This window comes from Vidua macroura, chromosome 5 (assembly GCF_024509145.1).
Source record: "Vidua macroura isolate BioBank_ID:100142 chromosome 5, ASM2450914v1, whole genome shotgun sequence".
Lineage (NCBI taxonomy): Eukaryota > Metazoa > Chordata > Aves > Passeriformes > Viduidae > Vidua > Vidua macroura.
Genome location: NC_071575.1, coordinates 53,479,052 through 53,504,135, shown reverse-complemented (window position 1 = coordinate 53,504,135; position 25,084 = coordinate 53,479,052). Strand labels below are relative to the sequence as shown.

At 39.0% G+C, this 25,084-nt stretch overlaps 1 protein-coding gene across 4 annotated transcripts in view; it reads left to right on the top strand.

Annotated features, from left to right (window-relative positions):
- The window catches only part of ZNF800 (zinc finger protein 800), a 53,056-nt gene that overhangs the window by 16,451 nt on the left and 11,521 nt on the right, over positions 1 to 25,084 (top strand). For 2 of the 4 annotated variants that reach the window (XM_053977515.1, XM_053977513.1), the window contains exon 6: positions 14,558 to 14,611. The exons of 1 other annotated variant lie outside the window; for it this stretch is intronic. In XM_053977515.1, the coding sequence (XP_053833490.1) occupies positions 14,558 to 14,611 (54 nt within the window). The remainder of the gene's footprint in view (positions 1 to 14,557; positions 14,612 to 25,084) is intronic. One more of the 4 variants, XM_053977516.1, reaches the window with a different exon arrangement.

Here is a 25,084-nt window from a genome sequence, read left to right as displayed (position 1 = left end):
TTTCCTAATTCAGTGAGACATTTCTCTGCATGGTGGCAAACTGGTAGTACATTAGGTGGTGGCTGGGTTTACAAAGATTAGGGTTGGGGGTCTGTGCTGTTTCAGAGTACTTGTCCCCATTAGTATAAGCAAGGAAAATAAGGTGTGTGACTTTGTTGGCCTCCTCAGAACTGAACAGATTGTGACTCTGGTCTCTTTTATTAAATCTCTGTACATAAATATTGCCATTTGCTTCCTCAAGGATCACTTGCATATATGAACAAATTAGGCGTTGTAAAAATGGTGTTTGACACTGAAGAGATTGAAGGGACTATTTTCTGAAGTGTCAGTAATGTCCTGAAGCTCGGGCTGGAGTAATTTCAGTTTGTACAGGTCATTGTTTTTGCAGTATTAACAACATGCAAACACCTCATAAATTGTACTTCATTTGGCATTTGCTATTCTGAGTTACTGTTTAATTATCATTATTTCATGATTTTAACTCCAGAATTTGCTTGTCTGCTTTTCAAGGTGATACCGGAGATATTCCACTTTGAAGAGTTATTTTCAGCAAGCTGTCTTTCAGTTTAGTTACCTTATCTGGGTGCAGTGGTAGGGTGTTTTGCTTTCCTTGTTTTCTCTCTGTAAATGTTAAGGCAAGTAACTGATCACAGCAGTGCAGAGTCAGGTACTCGGTTGTCTTTTGACTGTGACTTTCAGAAAGAAATTTCGTCTTGGAGAAACGTACTGAAAAGTGTGGAGGATGCCTTTGAAACTGAGTGCCTGCACAGCTGTGGACTGACCCACAATGATTGGAAATGGCCAGCAAATTATTACCATTCTTGGCTTCAAAACAAGACTGGTAACAGACTAAGATACTTCTGTGTCTTGAAAAGCAGAAAAGTTTTTGTGTCTTAGAGCTAATTTTCTCACCTTAGTAGATTGTTTGCCTACACCAGAATAACACAGGGCAATATAATCCAAAAGTAGTAGAAATCCTAATACATTTTTAAACATTTTTTTGAGGGGTAAGGCTTAATATGCGAATAAGGTTCTGTTAAAGAAAGAAAGGATAAAACTATGTCACTTCGATAGCTACATTAGCACAGCTACAAGACAATTATCATATTCTTTCATAAAAAGTCTCTTCCCTTGTGGAAGGTGCTTGCTGTCATTTTTATGTTTCCCTTACTCACCTGTGTAGTTCCCAGTTCAATTTTTGGTATTTTACTGTTTGGCTGTGGTTGAATTATCCTGAATTATCTGTGTGCTTATCATGTTAGCTTCTTTAAACCCCTAATTTTTGAAGTAGATTTTTTTTATTTGTTTCTGTCTTGAAAGCTACTTTAAAAACACTTGGCATTTGATAGTGTTGGGTCAGTGTTTTTGGTTTTTTTTCTAAAGGGTGAGGTGATCCCAACACCACTGATTTGGGCATTCAGATTTTGGTTATGGAGTCTATTAGAGGGTGATTTTTAAAAAGACAAGAAGAGATCCAAGCAGGAACAATGTGGACCCTCTTATATTTATGCCTTTAAAAATAGATTAGAGAAACAACTGGCAGAAGGAATATTTCTTTCCTTGCACTAGGCACCTGATAAATGGCCTAGTCCAGTTCTATTTTCTCACTATTTCTGTGTGCCTGAATTAGAAGTGAAGTGTTTATTTTTCTCTTGTGGGTTTTTTTTTTTTTTTCTTCTTCGTTTTAATTTGTAGTTTGGTGCTCTTGGATTGTTTTGTCCTTAGTTATTAAACTGTTGTTTGGAGAGGTTGAAGGTAACATGTAACTAAATTCAAATCATTACCAAATCCTGGTTTCTCTGCTCTGAAGGGGCTTGCTGCTTTTGGAGCTACACTTTCTAACTTTGGACCAAAAATCATTGAATCAATCAATAAAATTAATAAGAGTAACAAGGTAACTATAGCATGACTCATGAAAGCACTTGAGGCTGATGCTTTTGTTTTGAACTGCCTTACACTAGGTGCATGTGAGAGGAACAGGGTAATTCCTACAGCATTCACTGCCTTAAAAAACAATTCTTGTTTTTGCCTTGGTGAAAGGCTTTGGGCAAATGTTTTGTGTGTGGACAGGAGAGGCAGTAGGGCTATAGTTACTAGGCTGCGACTGTACACTGCCATAATGCCACACCCTCTTCCCTGGACCAGGGTGACTTTGGATGAGGAGTCAGAAGACCCTGAGCCTGGAAGAAATCTCATTTTTGGAGTGGTGAAAGCAAGCAGAGGAGCAGAAAGAAAATCTTTCTGTGGGAGCAGCTCAGGGTTGGTGAGGAATAAGGTTTTACAGTTTTGCACTGGCTTTTGAGGAAAGGAGCCTGAATATCAGTGGGGAGTCAGTGCCAAGGAAGCCCAACAATGCCTGGAGCACACCTTGGTCCTTTTCTGGGATGGAAGGGGTGAGATTATGTCACCCTGCGCCGCCTGAGCTGCTGCTGCTCTGACTTTCGGAGAATGGAATGCAAATCAGTGATTTCAGCTTGTATCGTAGCTGTTTTCAGAAAAGGCCTTTCGGATGTTCCCTCGGCTGTGTGTGTCCGCCGGCCGAGCGAGGCTCGCTGTGCAGGGCCGGCGGGGCGGGGCTGCCGGCAGGTGGCAGCAGGCAGCCCGGCAGCGGGCAAGGGCCGGCCGCGGCAAACCCGCGGGCAGCGCGGCACGGGCTCGCTCTGCTAGCGCATCCTCCGACAAAGAGGTGCGTGTTCAAAAAGCGAAGGCAGGTTACTGTGGAAAGGTTGGCCTTGGGCCTTTCACACAGGAATGAGTCATTAATATCTGTAAGCAGTTCATAGGCTGTGACATTTGAAATTATTGAATGATGTTTGTAAGGATGAAGACTTAAGGTTTGCTTGATTGCACTTGCTCTTTGTCCCCAAGGCTGTGGAATAGCTGGGGACATTGCTAGAGGGGTTAGGTGTCATCTACCAAGGTGCTCTCTCAAAATTAGAAGCACAACCTATGCAGCTCAATAGCACTTAAACTCTTTTTTTGTTATTTAGTCCCTTGCTGAGTATCAAGAGAGGATTTGTATTTTTCTAATGTCTTTCACCTCCTCTAAGCTTCATTTAACTTATCTTTATATTTAAAAAGTTAAATGCTGAACACAAGATTACCTCCACCTTTTAAAATGCAGAAACTTTTCTTGGGAATGGTGGAAGACATATCGTAAATAGAAATTTCTGCACTGTTATGTTATTCAGCATCTATTAACATGTTGTTTTCAGACCTCAAATACACTTCTATTCCCAGACTTACTGTTTGGAAAGGAGAAACATGGGTCATGTCTACAGATAGATACCATCTCTTTTATACTTTTGGTATAGACAACCATCTAATTTCAAGTTAATACAGCTTCTGCCAAAAGAAAGACAATGGTATTAATTGAAAAGGAATTAGTATTTTTTCCAAATGAGCATTTGTGTGGTTTTGGTGTGTTATTTTGTCTTGAGGTGGTTGTTGTTGTTACTGTTGCGTGTTTGTTTTTTCTTCTTCAAAATGGAAAATGTCTCAGTGTTTCATATTCTGAGCAGTGACTGCAGGGAATACAATACTATGTTGGTATCTATAATGGGGCATATACAGGTCAGTATACAGTATAGTGACTGTTCTGTGTTTTGAACGATGGCTAAAACCAGTCATGCCACATCAGAACCCCTCTTTTTCACAGCTTCTAATTCTTCTTGTAAAGAAATGTGTATGTATACTAACTAAAACATCTGCAGTGACCTTGATTATTCTGGTCATAGATAGTCAAATCAGACCTCTTGAGGACATACATGATTTAATGTGTAGGTGCCAATCTGTTGTCTGTGGACCCATTTACATGTGCAAGCATTCTGTAGCCCTTTGTGTTAGATTTATTGGATTCACACAGTGCACAGTTTCATGTTTAAGTGAAATGATGAATTTGCTGCAAATGAGGTCTCTGCAGTGGTTATATCTGCAATTCTGAACATTCAGAAGTCTTGAATGCCTAAATTGCACACCAAAACTTAGCATTGCATGGTTACTGTGAGAGTGCATTGAGTCAGTGAGGGGGCTGCCTAGCTCACTGGTGTCATGATTGCTCTGGGTCCAGCTTCTCCTGTGCTGCTTCCTGGGGTGTTCCTGCTATACCCCAGCTCTTCTCTACCTGCAGCTAATGCAATATCTTAGCCAGCTTCCTTGACACAGTGACCTTTTCTGAGAAAAAGAAAAGATGTGTTATTTGCTATTCCCAGGAGTGCCTTTCCTCTTTTGGCCATTTGTTTACCTCTGCTTGCATACAGCCCCTTTCAAGCAGGTCGTATCTATTGCTCATTATAAGCTTGGAGGTGTGCAAGTAGCTCAAGCTTCAACTCCTTAAAGAGTATGCTCCAGGCTCTGAAGAATTCTAGATGGAGGATCATTGAATCCTCATATCCATCCCTGCTTTGTCCCTGTACAGCTGTTGCAATTACAGCATACACCTGACAACCAGATGTCTCTAACAGACATCTGACAGCATAGGAGGGTGTTTGAGTTGCATCAATGATAGATTAATTTATTGTTTTCTTACTGCAGTTAATGTATTCTTAAAGTGAGTGAAATGCTACCAGTACCATCATGAAATTTCAGTCCTTTCTGTTCACTTGGGATTTACAGATCTTTCTGTTTTGGCTGAAAACAGAAGTAGAGTATACTATCTATCTTATAGATAAGTGATTCCTTGCAATTTTTTACAAAGACAACACTATCCCATTAAATTCTGTTTTGTCTGAAGAGAAAAGAGAGTTTATATGAGACTAGGCTCTTCTTTTAGGGCTATTGTTGTGATTCTGGTGATATCAGTTGTAATATCAGTGATGGCTAGATAGAATTAGGGAGAAGCTGTTCATCCAACATGCAAACTATTTTTGTCTGCAGCAGAGATGAACTAACAGGATGCTGCACCTGCCAGATTGACATGTTTTCATTGCCAGCTGATCCACTAGATGAGTCACTATCCTTATGGAACTCTTAGGTTTTGATGACCCCTGAGAAGCTCTGTGTTGTCAGCTTTCCCTCTGGTCACTGAGAGCATGTGAGCCATGGTGAGGTGCACAGCAGCACCTGGTTTTGGTTGGTCTGTCATGGAGCTACAAGCAGATGAATCCATCCAAGGTGTTGTAGGAGCTATATGACTTGTGGTGTGGTTCACATTTGCATCTTTCCATCAAAATGGACTTTTAAGTAGATCTAATATGTAATGTAATATCAGTGCTCATGACAGGACCTTTGACAACTCCAGCAGTACATGTCGAAGGACCCTGGGACCCCCTGAGACTTACTGACCTTCTAATGGGTTCCTACCTCCCTTTTTGACCCTTCCTGATCCAGCATTAACTGCTGCAAGGGAAGACTTCAGATACATGCCAACTTTGGTGTGGACAGAACTAAGCCAGTTAAGATGTATTGCAATTTGCCATAGGGTAAAAGGCCTGGTTGTATGAATAAATTGAGGCTTCCACCTCCATCAAGTTGTGCTGGAATATAGCTTGTTAGATACACTCAGTCAGAACTGTGTGACTTTTATGGCTTTTAAATAATGTTCCAGTGCTAGAAATCTGTATGAGGAGATCAAATGTTACTAACCCAGAGTTACCCTAAGATAGGAGAGTCAAAGAGGATGATGATTTTGGCAGAGTTGTCCTGTAGTCTTTTTTCAGAAAGATGTCAAGCAGTTACTTCCTATGACACAGCACTTCCTGTAAAGACTGATAGAGGGGTAAATACTTGGCTGAGAGATGTCAAGAATAAAGTTAGTGCCTTTTACATATGCCGTTTGCTATCATGATAATAATGTAAGGGTTTCAGTTCAACTTAGATTTAAAGCTTTTCTTGATTTTTGCTTAGTATTCATTTTTGTCTTTAAACATGTGTTATTCAGATTTATGACAGTGGAAAGGACCATTATGGTCAGGTCATCTGACCTGAACAGAATCCATAGACTTTTGCCTAAGTTTGTGCCTACATTACAGTTATCCCCTCTGGCTGACTTCCAACAGGTTACTGAAAAAGATCTCCAGTTGTGATTTTAATATTAATCTTCTGTTGCTCATTCTCTCCTTCTCCCCCCCACCCCACTTTTGTTATATCCTCTGTTACCTGTCTCCTGTTCCTTTTGGCAATTTCTATCATGCTTCATGCAGATGGAGCCCCTTTAATCTTTAGTTAATTGCTTTCCTGTTTTTCTAATGAAGTCTGAAGACTCCTTTTTCAGTAAGGAAAAAGGATTTTGTGTTAATTAGCCTCTGTGCATATGGTTAGAGAGAAAAGACTAATGTTTTTTTTGTGGTGGGACAGTAGGAGTCTAATCTGTGCTGTAAGTCAAGGATTCATGAAGCTATTATATACCATAATTAATTTCAACTTTTATTTTTCATAGCAGGAGCTATGCTTTCATTATAACCTGAGAAATGAGACTAGTTTTTTAAAATAGTGACCCAGCTTTAGAAGAAACTGTTTTTTTGATTTCTGATCCAATTATCTGTTTGATACCTAGTGGCCCTGCCTGCTGAAATAATAAAAAATTAAATACTTTAAAATATCACTTTTCTCCATGATAGCTACTACACATGGAGTCTGAAATGCTGCCTCTTGAACATATTTAAAGTTGACTGAGCTATGATGCTTAGGAAGTATCTTGCCCAGCTGTCTCCCCATTTTACGTTTTCAGTGACAAGCACATAAGAGTATCAGGACTCCCAAAGATGCTCCTAAATTCCCTGTCTAGTCAGCAAAAGTGGGTGGCTTTGACAGCATTTAGAGAAATTGTCTTTGTCCTAAGTTTGGGCATTTAAGTCATCCACTAAGCACAGTCTGGCACCTTTCCAGACAGGCAACACAGCGACGCGGAGTCGGGGCATAATTTTACCAAATGAAAATAGATGTTTAATTGGACAACAAGACTACTTTGTGTAATGCACAGGTGTGGTGATTGGACTTTATATTCTTTATATGTGAGGCAAATAAGAGGCTTATGTTTTCCTTGAAATAATTGTTCAGAGTCTCAGAAAAAAAAATCCAAGTTTTTGATGTCATCTTTTGCCATAAGTGAGAGCCCGTAAGTATTTCACAGGCAGGCTGGGTTTTTGAAGTGTGCAATAGTTGCTTATAAATGCTAGATCCTTATTTTGTCACTTAATTTACATAACCACCATATGGCAACAGTCCATCTACCACATACTGGCTGTAACTAATTTTAACATTATTATTCATCTTTTTTCCAGCAACAGAAGGAAAGAACTTCTGCTGTTTGGAATTGTATACATTACCTAATGTGTAGTAAAATGGTGTGTTCTTCCTTAGATAAAATGCAGTCTCATCATTGCAGAGCTGAAAACTGGAAAACAGAACACACTGAACTGTAAAACAGCGCTAATTCCTGAATTGTTTCTGAGTATTTAGTGACACTTTGTTTTGATTAAGGTTTAAGGTTTCTCTGCTTACCCACTGGTAATGTAATGGAGACAATGTATTGAGTAAAGTGGTGCAACTTGGGAATAGTTGTCTGAAGAGGTGGTTGATAATGGAGAAAAATGACTGAAAGCAAGAGAGATACTGAGCTGAATATTCAGTCTACCTCTTGGAAAGAGCAGAAGAGAGCTGGCCAAGGTCTAGATTAGCTGACAGATCTATAAGATGTAGTTTCTTAGCCAAATCATTAAGCCTTGAAAGGTAGCTATTAATCATCCATAAAGGCTTTTGTGTCCTCTCTAGAGCATTGCTCAGGGAAAGCAGAGATGGCCCGGGCACGTGCACAGGGTACCGGAGAGGGGAGGACAGCCTGCGTGCTGTTCTGGGGAAGGTGAGAAACAGGAACACAGCAAGATATAGTTATTTAATCTGTGAACGAGGCCAGCTGGTCACGATGAAGGGATTACTTTTAAGGATGCAGGATGTTAACTCTTTTTCTGATAGTATTTAGGCAAGCTGAGAATAATGGGGGAGCAAGGAAGATGTGGAGTCTGTCTATAAGGCAAGGTCAGTTGACTTTTTCAAGGAAGGTTTGTCTGGCCTTTTCTTCAGGCAGTTCATTCTTACATTTCATTATTCTTGCCAACAGAAAATTCTCTTGGCTTGAGGTGGAAACTTTGCTGTTAAAATCTAAGCCTGTTACTTTTTTCCTTCTCCTGGATGAATGTAGGAAATTAACTGTTCAATCTCTCCCTGCAGCAGTGTTGTATGTGCTTGAGGGCTATTAGCATGTCATGTTTAGGTCTTAAGTTTGTTTGGACTCAAAAACTCACTGCTCAGTGTTTCCTCCAGGCTCATGTTTCCTGGAACTGTTCTTGCAACTCTCCTATGCATTCCTTTCTGTTGGCCCACTTGAATTTTTACTTATTTATTTTTGTATTGTGAGAACAAGGCAGTAGCATAGCTGTGCCTTGCAGAGCAGAGGGCTTTTACAGATTTTGCATTCTGTATTCTGGCTCATGCATAATTCTGTAGGTACCTTAAGAAACCTATTATAGCTTGATGTTGACTTCTGTTCAGCTTCTCTTTTATATCATTCGAGGTTTTTTCCTACACGACTGATTTCTAATTGGCTGTTTTCTGTTCTGTATTTGTGTGGTTCATTTGCTCTTACAATATATTCAACTTGTCCCTGTTGGGGTGTGTTCTGTTTTCTTTTTCCCAGACATTATTTCCTTCTTTTGTCCACAGTCCTTTGCAATAGGTTCATTTCTTTCTAGGTTCTTGCCATCTGTAAATTTAATATGCGCTCTCTGAATCATGGAGTAAATCCTGGAGTGTATTGCAGCCAGGATAGACCCCTGGTGAACCCCACATGACACATCCTTCTGTTCTGATGCTTACTCGTGTATGGCAATGCTCTGGGAGAAAATTTTAAACATAGATTCCCAATTTGAGAATTTTTTGGCCACATGATTGTAATTTTTACTTTCTCCTGGATTTATGTATTACATTAATGACATTCTCTCTACCTAATTTTGATAAATACATGTACAGTAAGGACATCTAAAAGAGTGCAGAAGTTAAAAGCTGTGTCTTGCTATTGCATACTGTTCAGGTCTCTTTGCAAAGAAAATATTGGCTGATACACTGGAAGAAGAGGAAAGAAAGACTGTGATGCTATACTCCCTCCCAACTATAGTGCCTTTTTTGAGGTACAGTTTGTCTCAGCCGTAGCAGGTCCTGCAAACTTAAATAAAGACAAGCTTTGTGATTAAAAAAAAGGCAGTTGTGACTCTTTTTTTGGTATAAAATAATTCTTTTTAAGTTAAAATCGGAGTGGTACCAACAACTGTGTTTACCTTACAGCATTGGCCCATTCTAACTTTTGTTTTTCATGGGGAGATCAGATGCATTAGAAACTACTTTTTAAGAAACACTTTTCATTTCCAGTGCTGAGGGTTAAGGAGGAGTTTAGCATTTATGCCATCTTCTTTTTTTGTTCTTTTTTTAATACATTTTTTCAAAGAAGACTACTTTTGATGTGTCATGTACATTTTTTCCCATTTATAATTGCAGTGGAACATTTTTCTCCTAATTTTGTCACTTGTCTTGGGTGTTCTCACATCGTCTCATGCAAGAGCTGCCTCATTGCTCTGGAACTCAGTATCACAAGAACTTGATTGATTCAGTTTAAGATGACCGAGTTGCCTGGATGATGGGAAGGAAAGACCTTCTTGTGTAGTTCTGTTACTGTTTTTTTTTTTCTTTTGCTACCAGCAATGTCATGATTCCCAGCTTTCCTTTATCCTTCATTTCACTTTAGACTGCTCTTTGCTTTTCCTTTTCATTCTCTTTTGTTTGTTCTCTTTTGCACCTGTCTTCCCTGCAGGAAGACATTTGGTGTGTGGGGAGGTGAGGAGGCCTGTTTCCAGTCAAAATATCTTGTATTTTTCCACTCCTTTCCTTCTTTCACACTTCCTGCTCCACTTCTGACAGCAATGAAGCTTCCTAGTGTGAAAGCCTCCCTCCTTGCTCTCATGGTGGGGACAGCACTATGGGCAGTCATCTTTCCATCCCTAATTGGATTCTGCATCAGGCAGTCTTTTTTTAATATTACATTGTATTCTAACTCAAGTTAGACTAAAGTTGATTTTTTTTTTTTTATTTCAAACAAGGCAAACTTTATTTGAATAAAAACTAGAAAACTAAGTTTTTAAATTGAGAAAGCTTAGAACTCTTGAAGAAGGCAAACAGGAAGTTAAAAAATCCCAACAATTCCTAGTCTTTCGGGTGAGTCCTTTAGCCGATTCAGTAACTTCCTGAGTTACAGCAAACTCTATCCAGGCTCCTCATGTCTGGGAAGTTCTTTTTATTCTTCCCTGAGCTGGCAGGCTCCTTGGTGCTCTTTGGCATGTTCTCTTTCCATGCAATGATTTCATTTCTTCATCTGTTGCCTTAAGCATCCCATAATTACAATAAGCAACTCTCCAAAGATATTCTTCCCTCTTAAGTTCTGGCTGATACTGTGTTTGCAAAAGAAAGTAACAAGAACTTAGAAGCAGTAAATAGAAAAGAATCTGTCCCATAGCATTTGAGCAAGAGTACAGTTCCAGTTGTTTGGCTAGAAGGAAACTCCTGATAAAATAAGATAAATGTGAAGCAGGATTCTGAATATCATTACTCATCTGGGATTTTGAAAGAGGAGCATCACAGTTAAATCAGAGTATAATTTTATTTAAAATTATATGATGTCATATAATTGTGACTATGATGTAATATTTATTTATGCCAGTGCCCACACTTAGCTGACCATTCTCCATATATTCAGGAAAAGACAGTCCCTGGCCTGAGAAATTGCAGTCTAAGGCTGGAGAGAGGTGAATATACACAGATTAGCTATATTTGTTTAATTCCTAAAAAAATCAGGAAGATTTGATTGCTTCATTTGATTTGATAATGATTGCTTGTCTGCTACTAATGGAAAAAATTTACTTATGATTGATCTATATGATCTAAGAAGAGGTTTTTATCTAGACTAAGAAAGATTTCCTATACTGTAATACAGTTTCACAATTTGATCTGTATTTACTAATAGGTCTGCTTTCCTGAAACATGAGTTATGCAAAGATTAGCAATGTGCAAAAATGTATCTCTTAATCTGAAGCTCTAAGGTAAAACCATTATTGCTATGGATTTAAGAGGAACAATTTATCAGGCAGGTGTGATATTTTAAAAAGCTAATGTTGCAGTTACACTTGCAGAAAGACTGACTGGCAGGGAAGAAAAGTAAGGTGCTGGTGATCTGTGTGGGAAGGGGTCTTTCTTGTGATGTCAAGTGTTCAGTGTGTTGGAGCAGGGTGTGTGTTGATTCTCTTTCCTTTTTAGTTCTCTGTACTTCAGGTTTTAGCTTGTCCTCTGCTCCACCAGAGACATTACTTATTGGAATCCTGGATGCTGAGAATTTTAAACTTTCTGTGCTTAAAGGCACAGACCCAAAAGAGAACACTGCATTTGACCTGGGGTTGTAGAACAAGCTTTTAAAATTTATTAGTAACACTAAGATTATGAGTGTGTAGTTGGTTAAAAGTCTGTAATATCACAAAGTAAAAAACTTAAGAGTTTGAAATTTTAGAATATAGAAATAAATAAGAAGCAAGATAGAAGTTTTAGGGCAGAAGCAAGTTATTCTTCTTTCCCTTCTTCTTCCTTCTTCTTCATGGGTTTGGGTGATGTTTTGTGATTAAACAAAAAAGTTCACATTGTGGACTTTGGAAGATCAATTATTGAGTTAAAAAAGAAAATAATCTAAGTGTCCTTTCTTAATTAGATCTTAGTTTTAAAAGACCTTGTAACAAAAGTCAGTTAGCCATTTTGTGCCTTGCTAATGAAAAAGCTACCACTCACAGTAGTGAGACTGTAACATAGATAAAAAAATAATAAACACCTAAGTCGGAACATAAAATACCATCTCAAGTGCCTTCAATCCCAACCTCGAGAGATTAATAATTACTGAATAGTGAACTGAAATAATTTCTCCCATTGGGTCCTGCTCAGACAAGTTTCCCTATAATCTGATTTATTACAGTTAAAAAAATCTACTAGTCTTTTTTTTTCTTTTTAGAACTTGCATGGAAAGGTTAGGCGCTTTGCCTGTAGTATGGCAGGTGGTATGGCTGTGCTTGTTGCACAGTATCTCCTTCTATGGACATCATCTCTTGTCTTCAGTGAGTGCCTCACACTGTCAACCATGGCCCTTTTCCTCCCTATCAGACCCTCTGGTAAGTGATGCTTATTCTTGCAAACATATATTGGCTACAGAAGGCAGCTGCCTGACCACAGCAGTGACTTGAGTGCTGCTTTTTTTCTTTTCCCATGCTCATAGGTTGAAACCCAGGAGCTGTGAAATAAATGTTCCCTTAATTTTAATTAGAATTCCTTTGGCTAGTGATTTTCTTGTTAGGTTTTGTTGTGTTTCTGTTGGTCTAATAAGCTAAGAAATCATCCAAACCCTTGTTTCCAAATTGTATTTTTAAGAAATGCAACTCTGGAAAATTCTTGTGGTTTGTTTATAACATTTCTTGGCTTTCTATATTCTGAAATACTGACATTGGACTCAGGTTCCAATATCTGAATTACAATCTCAGCTGACAGAAGGTATGGATTTTCAGAAAGTCTTTCTCCCAAAGCAGAATATAAAGAGAGGGTGTTGACAATTTCTATAACTATAGGCTCAAAAGTTATCTTACAGCAAACTTGAGACATTTCATTACAGTTTGACTTTTAATAGGTTTTATTAAAAAAAAAAATTATGTGATGTCACCAAATATGCAAAAATTATAATAAATTTAAAACCAAATCATGTATATTTAAATACACAAGAGAAGTGTCATGAAAATCAAAACATCTTCTTTTCTAAAGTTCTTTTCTTATTTAAACTTCACCTCCCTCTGAGAATGTTGAATTTTCTGATGAAAAATATCAGGGAAAAAAAACCCCAATTAACTCATATCAGCAGGGCAGTATACAGTTGTCCTACTTGTTACAGATTTATTTTTATTTACACATCTGAAGTCATAATCACACAGTCATGTTATAAGCTTTTTTATCCATTGGCTATTTCCCTTAAATCAGAGTTCTTTAAGTTATTGAATTGCAGGATACTGCCTTTCCAGATCTGAGTGTTTGACCTATATTCTTTGTTTGAATGAAACTAGCACTTCAAGCACCACAGCCTGTGTGTGGAATTGACCCATTCTTATCGCTTCTGGCATGCCGCCAGAATTTGTACACTAGCTGCAGTGATTCTTTTGTATTCCGTTCAATAATAAAGGTATTTCTTATAGTTGAGCCAAGAATAGAAACTCTGTGCAATATCACTTGCAATGCTTCTGTTTAGAAATGTATAAACCCAATTTTCAGTTGAAATCCATTTTATATTCAAGAATCTGCCAGTGGGTGACAAACTAGATACTTGTATGAAGTTTTTTTCATCTTTTTTTTCTTATAACTCTATACTTGTTTTTAAACACAAGGTCCTTCACCATGATGCAAAATAGTTTGTCAAAGCCTGTTATGTCAGAATAATTTAAATTATCACCTAAATTTCTAATCTCTTGTAGCAATGGTATTTGTGTGACAAAGCCTGTTTTATGTAATTCTTACTGAATGACCTTAATTATGCTACCATACTCATGGCAAATGGCAACCCTATCAGCCTTCCATCATTTTGTGAGCAATCAATACCAGTCTATCCCTTTAGGTCATCCCTTTTAACCTTCTTAATGTCTAATCAGCTTTTTGCCATTTTTTTCCTTCTTTCCACATTATACCAATATTTCTTAAAAATCAATGTTAATCTTCTCTCAAACTTACTTGTTTTCTGAAGGAACCCAAGGACAAGGCTCTTCCAGCTCCTGTGAGATGCTGAGGCTGTCTCAACTATTCACACAACCTATTCTCAGATGCTGGGAGACTGTTTGAGCTAAAGTTGTATTACACCTGTATAATGTACAATGGGGAAAGGTGTTTCAGGTGAAACTTTATACTTGTTTGACTGTAATTTAGAGAAATGGGTTAGACTGTAACCTCTGTAAAACCTTAGAGTGATCTTGGTGAGACCTTACACGTTTGCCTTTCGTGTTTGATGGCACGTGGTCAGCCGGACAGAAGGGTAAAGCAGCATGAAAGGCAGCGTGTGCTAAGTCCCTGAGCATGGTCCCAAGCTGGGAAACAAGAACTGTCCTGTGTCCCAGCTGACTCTGCCATGCCTGTACTGTGGGACTTTGTGCACCTTGCAGGTAGCAAACCTGCTGCTTCCTTTTCTGAAAAACAAAGGATGGTATCCGTACTTGCTTGTTATATATCAAATACTTGAAGTTTTTATAAATAATTTTACAATTTTGCAAACAGTTCTACAGTTTAAAAATGGTAAAATTGTATGTCTACTCTTCTGTCTGGTCAGGCTTCTGAGCTACAGCCCACTACCTCAGCTGTGGTAGGAAAATAGGGAAAACATGCAGCCACTAAATGTGTGTGCGTGCTTGGAGAACCTGGCTGAGGATTGTCTTTCACAACAAAGGTGTGAAAACAGTAGGGGAGAGGAATTTGCTTTACTTTGAGTTTTAATAAACTTTTTGATACTTTGCAGCCTTGAATTTGGTTTGACCCACTGCAGCAAGGACCTTTGGTGTGGTAAGTTAAGGTACACTCACTGTCACTTGCAATTTGATACTGGTAAGACGATGACACTAAAAAGACACCAGATAGCTGACAGCCCTATTAGACTCAAGTATCAGAAAGGATATGTTAATATGTAAAGTCCAAACATGTACAGCACAAAGTCAGCACATGGCAGAAATGTACAATGGTTTTCCAGTTTTTACTGTTTATACGAGCCATACACATACATGGTTCTTAATCTCCTGTGTCCTAAGGAACTGGATTTGTGACTTGTTAAAACTACAAAAAAGAAAGTTTATTAAGTAAAACAAATCCACTTTAGTCATAAGTACCCGAATTGATCAGTGACAATTGCACATGACAGAAGGTATGACTGACCAGATAAAGATTGCATGCTATACTTGGGAATTCAGAATCTGCGTAAAATGTTGGCTTTACAATGCCCAGGATTTAAATGTTCAGATCTTCAAATGTCCAGTACTCCTGAAGCACACAGGATTAAATTACTATTTTAGTAAACTGATCCCCTTGAAGACAACAGGAAAAAAAAGCCTTAGGCTAGTTGGCCAAGTTCCTATTGATTTCCAGCTGGCAGGTTGATATCATGTCCTTCTTCCTGCTTACATAATGCAGTCGTTAAAAAATGATGTCTTGCTTTCCGCTTTATGACTGCATTTGATTTCTCTGAGTCTGTTGTAGCAAATGCGTGCAATATCAGCCTTTCTGACATTAAAAAAAAATCCAATTTTCTATGTATAAAATTGGATATAATTTCATCTTTGACTTCACTACATCACTAATACATATCTTTGAAAGAAATGTGAGATCCTTTTGATACTTGAGAGCAATAGTATGCAAAGTTATCATTGTCACACACTATTCAACTTGTTTTATTATACTCTAGTCTTCCACAGCCCATTTTGTATCAGCTCTGGAACTGTGTGTGTCATCCAGCTTGGGAATATATTTGCTGTGACTACACTTGCCATGGGGTTTGCCAAGCTAAACAGAAACTGGCAAAAGCCTTTGCCATCCTGTGTCCAAAACAAACAGCCTGCTGTGGTAAGCACTTAGTCATGTCATTGTTTAGATGTTTATTTTGCTTACAAATCTCACTGAGTGGGTTTTGCTCTAAAACTAATGGATTTTCTCAGAAAGACTTATGAACAGATTTCTCTGTCCATACGGCTGTAAACTAGTGTAAGGTCTAATTGACCTTAAAAAGAGAGTGAAATTTGAGGCAGCCACATCTAACTTTATTCTAGTCCCACCTCCCAAAGGCTTTACAATGTGCAGCTGCAGAACTAGGTCTGTGCTCTGGCATGGAACGTTTTCCATAGGATTTTATTAATGTAGTAGGTGAACTCGTGTTTTCAACTGATTGTCACCTCTAATTGGTATTTACTGCTGCTGACAGTATGTTATCAGTGTACCAAAATCCAAAAGCAAGGTAAAAGTTTGCTCTTCCTAATGTGGGATTTGGTTATTATATAGGCTTATTTCAGTTGCTAGAACTTTTGTCACTCTTTCCACGTTAAGATGCTACCAGTGTACCTGATGGCCTCTTGCTGCCACTCAGAGAACTGAATGTCTCCCATGTGGCCAGTGGTGATCTCCCACTTGCACCTCCCTTGCACAGGACAAACATTCCTAGACACCCTTTACAGCTGGATAACTGTACCGAGTTCTTGGTGCCTTTTATCCAAACATCCTACCTGCTGCTTAACCATGAAGGTTTCTAAGTGTCTTCGAAGATCTTCTTCAACTCGGTCTGCAATGCTGCCTTCCTACCAAAACTTTAGTAGATCCCAAAAGTAAGTGGAAGAACATGCAAAATCCATTGGAATGAGCCTGCCTGGCTCACTGCCAAAACTGTGTCCCTCCATAGCAGTATTTGTATGTAAAGTATCTCTAATGGACCTCTTATACCTGTAGCACTCACCCAGGAGGCAGAGACATGTATGGGATGCTCTCTTCCAACTAAGGGACTTCAGGTTCACAGCCCCTCTGCTGCAGCAAAGCATGGTAGCCATGGGGAAGTGTGAAGTCTCCTGGTGAAACCAGGAGGGTGTGGCTCAGCAGCCTCACAAGGATTTAGCTGTGAAGAGGCAGGATGCAGTGGAATGGGGAGAGCAGGGGTCTCACTGCTGTTCAGGAGTCTTCTTCCCACTGAGTGACTTATCTCAAGTTATGAAAGGAATTCAGGTATCTGACTCTGAATTTCATTCTGGAAGTCAGCTTAAAAGTTACGTGTTGGCACCTTTAAGTCTTTCACTGGATCTAACCCAAAAAGGTAGAAAAAAAATTATCTGAACCGTTCTTCTATGCTCTAATGATTTCATACGTATCTCTGCAGTTGTGCACCCTGTAATGTTGATGGGTAAATGTCAGTGCTGACAGCTCTTGTGATTGGGGCCATAACTCTTGTGAAATATGTGACTATTTGTAAAGACCTGGAAGGTGGATGAAAACCAGGATGCACTAAGTTTCCATTAAAAAAAATAAAATAAAAATATTTTTTTCTTTAGTTGGTACAAAAACCTTGAGAATTTGTCTTCAGTGAAAAGCTGAGGCCCAGAAGATAAATATGACTCCAAGTGTAATAAATGACCAACATTCCTAATTTCAGCTAATACAACTCTGAGCCCTGACATGACTTTTTGATTGAATTGTAGCTGCAGAACTGAACCTGGCAGAGTTATAGAACAGTCTGCTGAACATTAGAAGGGGTAAATGGATGGTGTGGGTACCAGACTGATCAGGCTCGAAAACAAGAAATCTCTCAGGTAATTCCAGAACAGATCAATTATTCATTCACCTGGCATTACAGGTCATTTAATCATATATAAACTACTGTCTAGAAAACTTTTAAATGAAGCTTTATTGCAGGCCTAAAAGGCCTGTTAACTTTTTTAACACTAAGAGAATATTTCAGGGTGATTTTTGCAAAGAGTCAACATCCACAGAAAAGTTTTCTGCTTTCCCCCACACTATTTTACATCATTTTCATTTCATTCTTTTTTCTACTGAAGAATTATTGTGTTACATGGCACATGCAGGCACTGGTGATATCAAACAAAATGCATCAGGATGTAGTAGTCTTGTTACTACCATGTATGTCCTCAATAGCTGCTGACGACTGCATAACTTTTAAATTAAAAAAAATAAAAGATTGTTCAACTCCTCTAGTCTTTATGCAAGCAAGTAGTACCAGCCGATTAAAACATGTTCTTTTAGCAAAACCATTTCTCAAAGTGAGGTTGTTAATGGATGCAAATGTAATAACCTGGGGCTTATTTTAAGGTTTTACTAAGCTGCATATGTTCTAAAAACTCACTGAAGGCAGTGCTATTTTGAAGGGGTGATTGTTAAGAAAAAAAATCTTTAAGCAAACATCAGATGTATGAGAGGAAAAAAATCTCAATGTCTCTATTAGTTGTTCATTTAATCCCAAAATTAAAATTGGCTCCACTGAGAAAGAGCTTTAAAAATTACCTACATTACCTGAATTAACTTCTCTAGAGATTTTAAATTTAATTGTAAAAGCATATTTTTAACTGGAAAATACCAGATTAATTTCTTTTTTTTAGCAAATGTATATATGTTTTAGTCTTAATTTCCTTTCAGTCAATTAAACTCTTTTCATGGCTCATGTGACAACTTTATATATTACAGTTCAGAAACAGAAGCATTTCAGAATCCCAACAAGGTTTGCTTGAGTGAAATGTTCCTCCACAAGGCTGCAGTTATGAGTGTTGACCTTATCCAATAGCTAGTTCATGGAATTCAACTGTATTGCATTGAGAAACCTGTACTCAAATGGACCCCCTTCTGGAAATCTTCTGAATAATATGGATGTGTTGTACACCAGCACAAGCTTGCTTCAATTTCAGATTCCTCTCTGAAAGGTGTTGTGCAAGATTTTCATGGCCCCTGTGGGCTTGCAGGAAGAAAAACTCATATGCTGAAACAGGGTAAAACCCTGTTTCCAATTAAGTTTTTTGTTGGTATTTCCTTTCCCCAGAATATGTGAGGCTGCAGAGCTCCTCTGTTTCAGCTGTGTGAGTACCAATGTATCTGTGCTGACAGTGATCTAGATTAGGCAGAGGCTGGATTTAGGTGGAAGTGGTTAGATAAAATACCCACACTGGCCCAGACACTTCTGGCTGTGTAATCAGAGCACACACAGCCCACCTGGGAACTGGCAGCCCCAATACCTGCGGAGACCCTCTTGCTGGACTGTGCCCCGTGCAGGGTGCTGCTGCGAGACTATGCTTTCCTTCTCCTTCCCAAGCTCCTGGAGGGGAGGCAGCCCTTTCACATGAAGAGGCAGAGAAACCAAGGCTCAGAGCAGAAGCGTCTGAGCTGTCTGTGCTGAGGTTGTGGAGGTGGACACTGAGGGCAGCGAGGTCTAGTCTAAAGCTAATGCCACCCTTGTTAGACTTCTGAGATTCCCTCTGTACTCAATGGAGAGAGACTGTGACATCTCTAAGTTCATTTACCCCCTTTTTTAAGTCACCTATTTCAGGATGAAGTGGTTGCTCTGGAGAGGACTATTTCTCCTCCTGGTTTTAAAAAAGAGCTTAAGGTTACTGTTCATATGCCTAATCCAATGGGGAATGTGAATCTTGGCTCCTGGACTTCCTGGAGGAAGTCCTGTTGAGCTCCAAAGCTTGTCATAGATCATGGTGCACTATTCAGCTTAGTGATAAACACATTTAGTATCTCATCACCTGTGACCTGGAAACCCCAGCCTGAAAACTACTGGTGTAACCAACGTGTGCTAGTTAGATACTGTAAAACCACTTATTTTGTAATGTGGAGAAACTCATTCAATGTGTACTATAGCTACTGAAGTTTATTTTCGTTCATTGCTTCATTTGTTTGAAATTTCTAACAAGAGTCTGTGCTAAGGTTTTAAAAGCTCTTAAGTCATAAAGATACATTAGCATGCTTAACGTATTTTAATCCAATCTCACTGCATTTTAAAATGAGCATGAAGCATTGCATGTCTCAGTACTAATTTTGTAGCAGTGCAACTTCAGGTTTTAGTGAGTACAGTTTACAGACACTGGAATACATTACAACTGTAGGAAAAAAAAATAATTTTTAAGTCTTTGGCTCATAAATGCATTGAAATAATGTGAATAATAGTGTTTCTGTTGATCAGCAAACTAATGTTTTTATACCACTACGTACTGTTTATATGACTTTCCCCCTCATATTAGGAATAGAAGTGAAGAAGTGATTGACTGCCATTCCTTCTATGAGCTCTCATCCAACACTTAGCAATAGTGCTTATGCAGATTTATCTCACAAACAAATTAGTGATATTTTAAAACATCCTTTTTTTTTCTTTTTTTCTGATTTAGAATGAGAACAAGACTTTAATTTTTTCTGTGAAGCAAAAATAATGAAAAAAGATGTTAAGGACACCTCAATGCATAATTATTACAGGATAAAATATCTCTCCTGGCCTGAAACTAATTTAAATCTTCGTTATTTTCTCAATGTTTATGCAGCATTCCTGCAACTGAAGGGAACTGGGGCATTGTCACTACAGCCTCCTGAGCTGCTTGAGCAAAAGACAGAATCTCACCCCCAGTCAGCACATCTGTTTGGGCTCTTTCTTGAGCACACTCTCTGCCCCAGAGGGTGTTTTCTGACCTGAAGCAGGAAACTGCACAAGAGAGGGAGAGAAGATGTGTAGAGCAAGTCCTTTAGCACAACAGGAGCAGATCCATGGTGTGGGCACTGGGGCCCTGTGTCCACACTGTCCTTGCTCCAGGGTCTAGGACTGCTCTGGTGGTGAGGTCTGGCTGCTCACTGGAGCTGGGGCACAGCTTGTGTTCTGGCTTCATCCGGGGGGCTGACCTGGTTTGGTCCAAGACAGCTCTGTGGTCCAATCCGAGTGGTGAACAGTGGTGAAAAGAGGCATCAAAATAACAGTCCTAAGCTAAGGTGCAAACATAGAGATGTGCAGTGAAAGCCATCCTGGAGCATGTTTGAAATTAGGGCAGTTTCTTGGTGTCAGGGACTGCTGGGTTCAATCATTGGGTGTAAGGAGTCAGAGGATGCCTTCATGTACTTCCGTCATGGTAAATGAACAGTATAGCTACAGGGTTGGTGCTCCCATCAGTTTCTCCTCCTACATAACTCCAGCCATTTATTTTCAAATTTTCTTTTTGAAAGTGTTGAATATAAACTAAAAAAACAAAATAAACAAACAACGCAAGCCACCAAAACCAATAACAAAGCAATGTAGTAGCACTTACAGTAAAAAAAAATGAAGAAAAAATATTTTTTTATTTGATCCTAGTTTATTTTATGTTTATGTCATTCACTGCTTATTTCATCTTCCTTCACATGTTCGAGCATTTCTAACTTAGTCTGCCAAATAAGACTATGGACTTTCCAACTAAATCATCTTTGTGGCTGTCTAGCTGCAGCCACAGATGGAGGTCTCTCAGCTAGCATGCTCCCTATGGCCAGAGGGCACAACAGAAAGGGCTGCCCCCAAATCTCTTCTGAGACCTCCAGGGTGGCAGTGCTCACAGGAAGTTACTGCTCCCTGTGGCTGGCTGTGGTGTGGGTGGCACAGCTCCAAAGCAGGAACGAAGGTCTGAGGCAAAGAAATAGGAAGGGACCACTAATATGAATTCCACAGTACTTTAATCCCAAAGAGAGTTCAGGAACAAGTAAGCGCAGGAATGCAGGGGGCAGCACATTTTAAAGAGGGGAGGGTACGAGGGGTGGAAACAACTCACATCCAGTGGGGAAGCACTGGGGGAGGAGAACACAACCGGCGTAATCCAATGAAGGCAGCACAGGGGAGGGAGCAGGCTAAACAGTCCAATGGTGTGCTGGGGAAAGGGCAACAGACAGGGAACTTTCCAGAACAAACAGGGTGTGTTCTACTTGACAGGCAGGGGTAGGGGGCAGTGAACTGGGGATTGACAGGGACTTATAAGGAAGCAAGGGAGGTACAAAGGAGGGACTGGGGAGACTGACATAGGGACTGACAGGCACTTGGCAGGAAAATCTTGGAGTAAACAACTTAGGGCTAAACCATTAGAGGGACAGAACAGGGTACATGGGACAAACAATTTTAAACTCATTAACAGAAAACAATCGTAAAACAACAAACCACCACAATCCTCAGTCCAAATACAGAGAAACTATGTTGCCAGAAGAATGTTTTATTTCTTGAAAGCTCTTGGCTGGGTACTTGAATTAATTCTTCTACTGAGGGAAAGGGCTTCAGTTTGAGTTCAAAAGCTTTTTCCTCAAAAAAAAAGCTTTTTGCCCTGTTTTACTGGGTAATGAGCACACATATTTTTGTAATAACACTTTGTGGGCACTGAAAGTTAATGTTGATGGGAAACACAAGGCAATATGGGAGAAGCAGCTAGAGACATTAATAAATACAGTAATGTATTAAATAATATGTTAATAAATACATTAATGAAAAATTTTTTTCGTCAAGGTTTACAAGTGTATTTGATGTAGTAGTTGTATTTCACACTTAAACAGCTCTATGCCATTTCTGAGTTGCCCAACAAGACCAATGAGGTAGCATTTAAGAACTGGAAATGCTTCTGCTGTGGAAGCATCATCAGTGTCTGGTAAAATACTCACCTAATTATGCCATTAGTGGTTACTTGTCTTCAGGTCAGAGTTAAGCAATGAAGCACAGAAAAATAAATAATTAATCTTATTACCAATGACATGACTAAATGGCTTTTAGATGTCCTAGGTTATTTTTTTAATACAAGAAAATGCCACTATCATAAGAGTACGTTACAACGGGTCTTTCTTGATTGAACTACTACCACTCATTGTTTTGCACTTTACTTACAGTTTAAACAATGAAGGGTTTTATTAAGATGACCTGATCATTGACAAATGAATGTAATTCCCAAACTAGAGATGCAGAGCAGAACATGGATGAATGTTGTGTCACTGTACACTTAAATCTTCCTCCCAACAACATTGATAGGGAGTTTGCTTCAGTTGTACAGAACTTACAGCGAATATGGTTACGCACGTTTTCTGATCGTCCAGTCTATTTAAAAAGTTCTATCTTCACTTTATAAGCACAAGATCAAACTGTGTACATTTTTTACAGCTGGTAACTATTAAATGAAGTGTGAAACTTCCCCGTGAAACATGCCATGCATCATGCTAGCCTTTAATTAGTTATAAGGTCTAGCTCTCTTAGAGTGTCAGTGCAGTCTTTCAGCTCTGGCCCTCGGGGCAATACTGGGACAGTTTTTAAGACTGTAACCTCAATTTGGCATGGGCTATATTTATCTTAACAAGTCACATGGGCCAGCACAGGCCTACAGAGCAAAATATTTGGTGCTGATGAGTTGATGTCCACATCACATGTGGATCACCTCAAATTAGGTCCAGCTTGGTCTGCCAGCGATTGTAACACTTTGGGTGCTGTCATGGAGTGCAGCTTCAGCTTCTGTTTTTCCTTGAGAGGAATCCAGTCCATGAGCCCTTAGACTGCTCTGTTACATTAACCAAAGCACATCATAAGAAGGGACAACTGCAAGGTTTACTTTAAAAGTGTGCTCATGATGAAGAGTTCATGTTAACATGAACTCCCCCCACAAAGTACCATAGGGATGTAAAAAGTCATAGTCTGTGAATCTTGAGCAGCAGCTTAACTGCATCTTGTTCATGTAAAAGTCAGCAAAACCTTAACCCTGATTTTTTTCACAGGCAATTAATTAAAATGATTGCTTGATTTTGTACCAATTAAGTTTTAGGGGAAAAAAAATGCAGAATTGTTTCCCTATAGAAATGTAACTTCTTAATAAATACAATCTTTGCTAAGTATTTTCCACTTTTAAATACTTGGCACAGGGTTGATTGACTTCTTAAGATCATTTTGACTATTTGTCTGTAACTCACTGTGGGAAGGGTAGAGGAAGGACTCATTAATGCTGGAGCATTAGCTATCACCAGAACAGGCACAATGAGAAACTAGCCATAGCTGGTGGTGTGTGCTCTCAGACCCTGAGCCTGACTGTCTGCACCTTCCCATGCTCCAGTGGTGGATATACCTCACCTCACTTTGATCATCTACACTGCAGACATTTACATCTGAGCCAGTTGTTTAGACTCTTTCTAGTTCATGGAGAGAAAAAGACACTTCTGAGGCATGAGCTATATGTTCTATTTAGACATCTATGCTAATATCAGGTGACTCACTGCCTGGAAAGGGGCTATTTCCCAATTTTTCTTTTACACAGGGAGCCTAGAGGAATGTTTTAAATACAGGAGTTTACATCTTAGATGTTTGGGAACCTCTCCTGAAGACCTGTGTATTTTGCCCAAGAAAAGTCACCTCTGAGAACCCAAAACCACATTTACATGATTCTTACGGAACAGTTTCAAGAAGAATTGGCTAATAGGGCATGCTCATGTGCTTATTCTGATGGATCTGGGCACCCGAAGTGACACCATAATGTACCCAACATCAACCTTGTGAATTTACACATCCACTCAGAGAATAACTTCAGGCCAAGTGCTGGGCTGGGTATTTGTCTGCTGCCTGTGTGGACACTGTATGGAAGCTGTGGTTTTAGGGGAATTCTCAGAGCCTCATCAAAAATGCTCTCCCTGCTCCCTGCTACATGAGGGTGGGTCTTGCAACATTTAAACTTACAATCACATTTCAAAAAAGTATTTTTTTGCTTCAAGTGAGTCTTCATTCATGATTTTGATGATTCCTAGAACTACAATTCTGCTGCTTCTGCAATAAGCCATGAAAAGAAATGGTTGTGCAAAATAATGCCTTGAATTCTAGACAATGGATTAATGGTTTGTTTTCTGGTTGTCTAATAGGCAGTATTAAAAGCAGAATCAAAGTTTACTTTATAACAAGCTTTGAGTGCTTTTTTTTAAATCTAGAGAGTACACGGGATTTTGTACACTTAGTTTAAAAAACAGTCTTCTGCCTGATTCTGCTGTCCACAAAAATGATAGGAATACCAAAGTTGAAGATTAGCTATTTCCATACATTGCTAACTGAGAGGATTTTGCCAAAAGTAGACAAGGTGGCAGGAACAAGGCAGAGCCTGATCAGCTCCACTTGCCTTTTGGCAAATGACATTGTATGCAAATAACTTATTTGGAAGGGTATATAAATACATTTTTTTTTTTTTACAGCTATGTAAAATACCTGTATCCATCTGCTGTCTTTTAAGAGGAAAGGTTATGACTCACATGTTGAAAAAGTAATGTGTAAAGGCTTTCTGATTTATAAACCTTTTTTGTACCTCACCTCAAAGATGTCAGCATTTCAAAGGCTAGTGAAGTAATCACTATATATAGCTTTTTACCAGTTTTTGTAAAGTGGCTTAGAGTGAAAGGCACTCTTAAACATGATTTAATTTTTCCTTTACAGAAGGACAAAATGAAAGACTAGGGGTTTAGAAGCAGCTGAACTTAGTACCTCTATAGACACTTTATCAATATA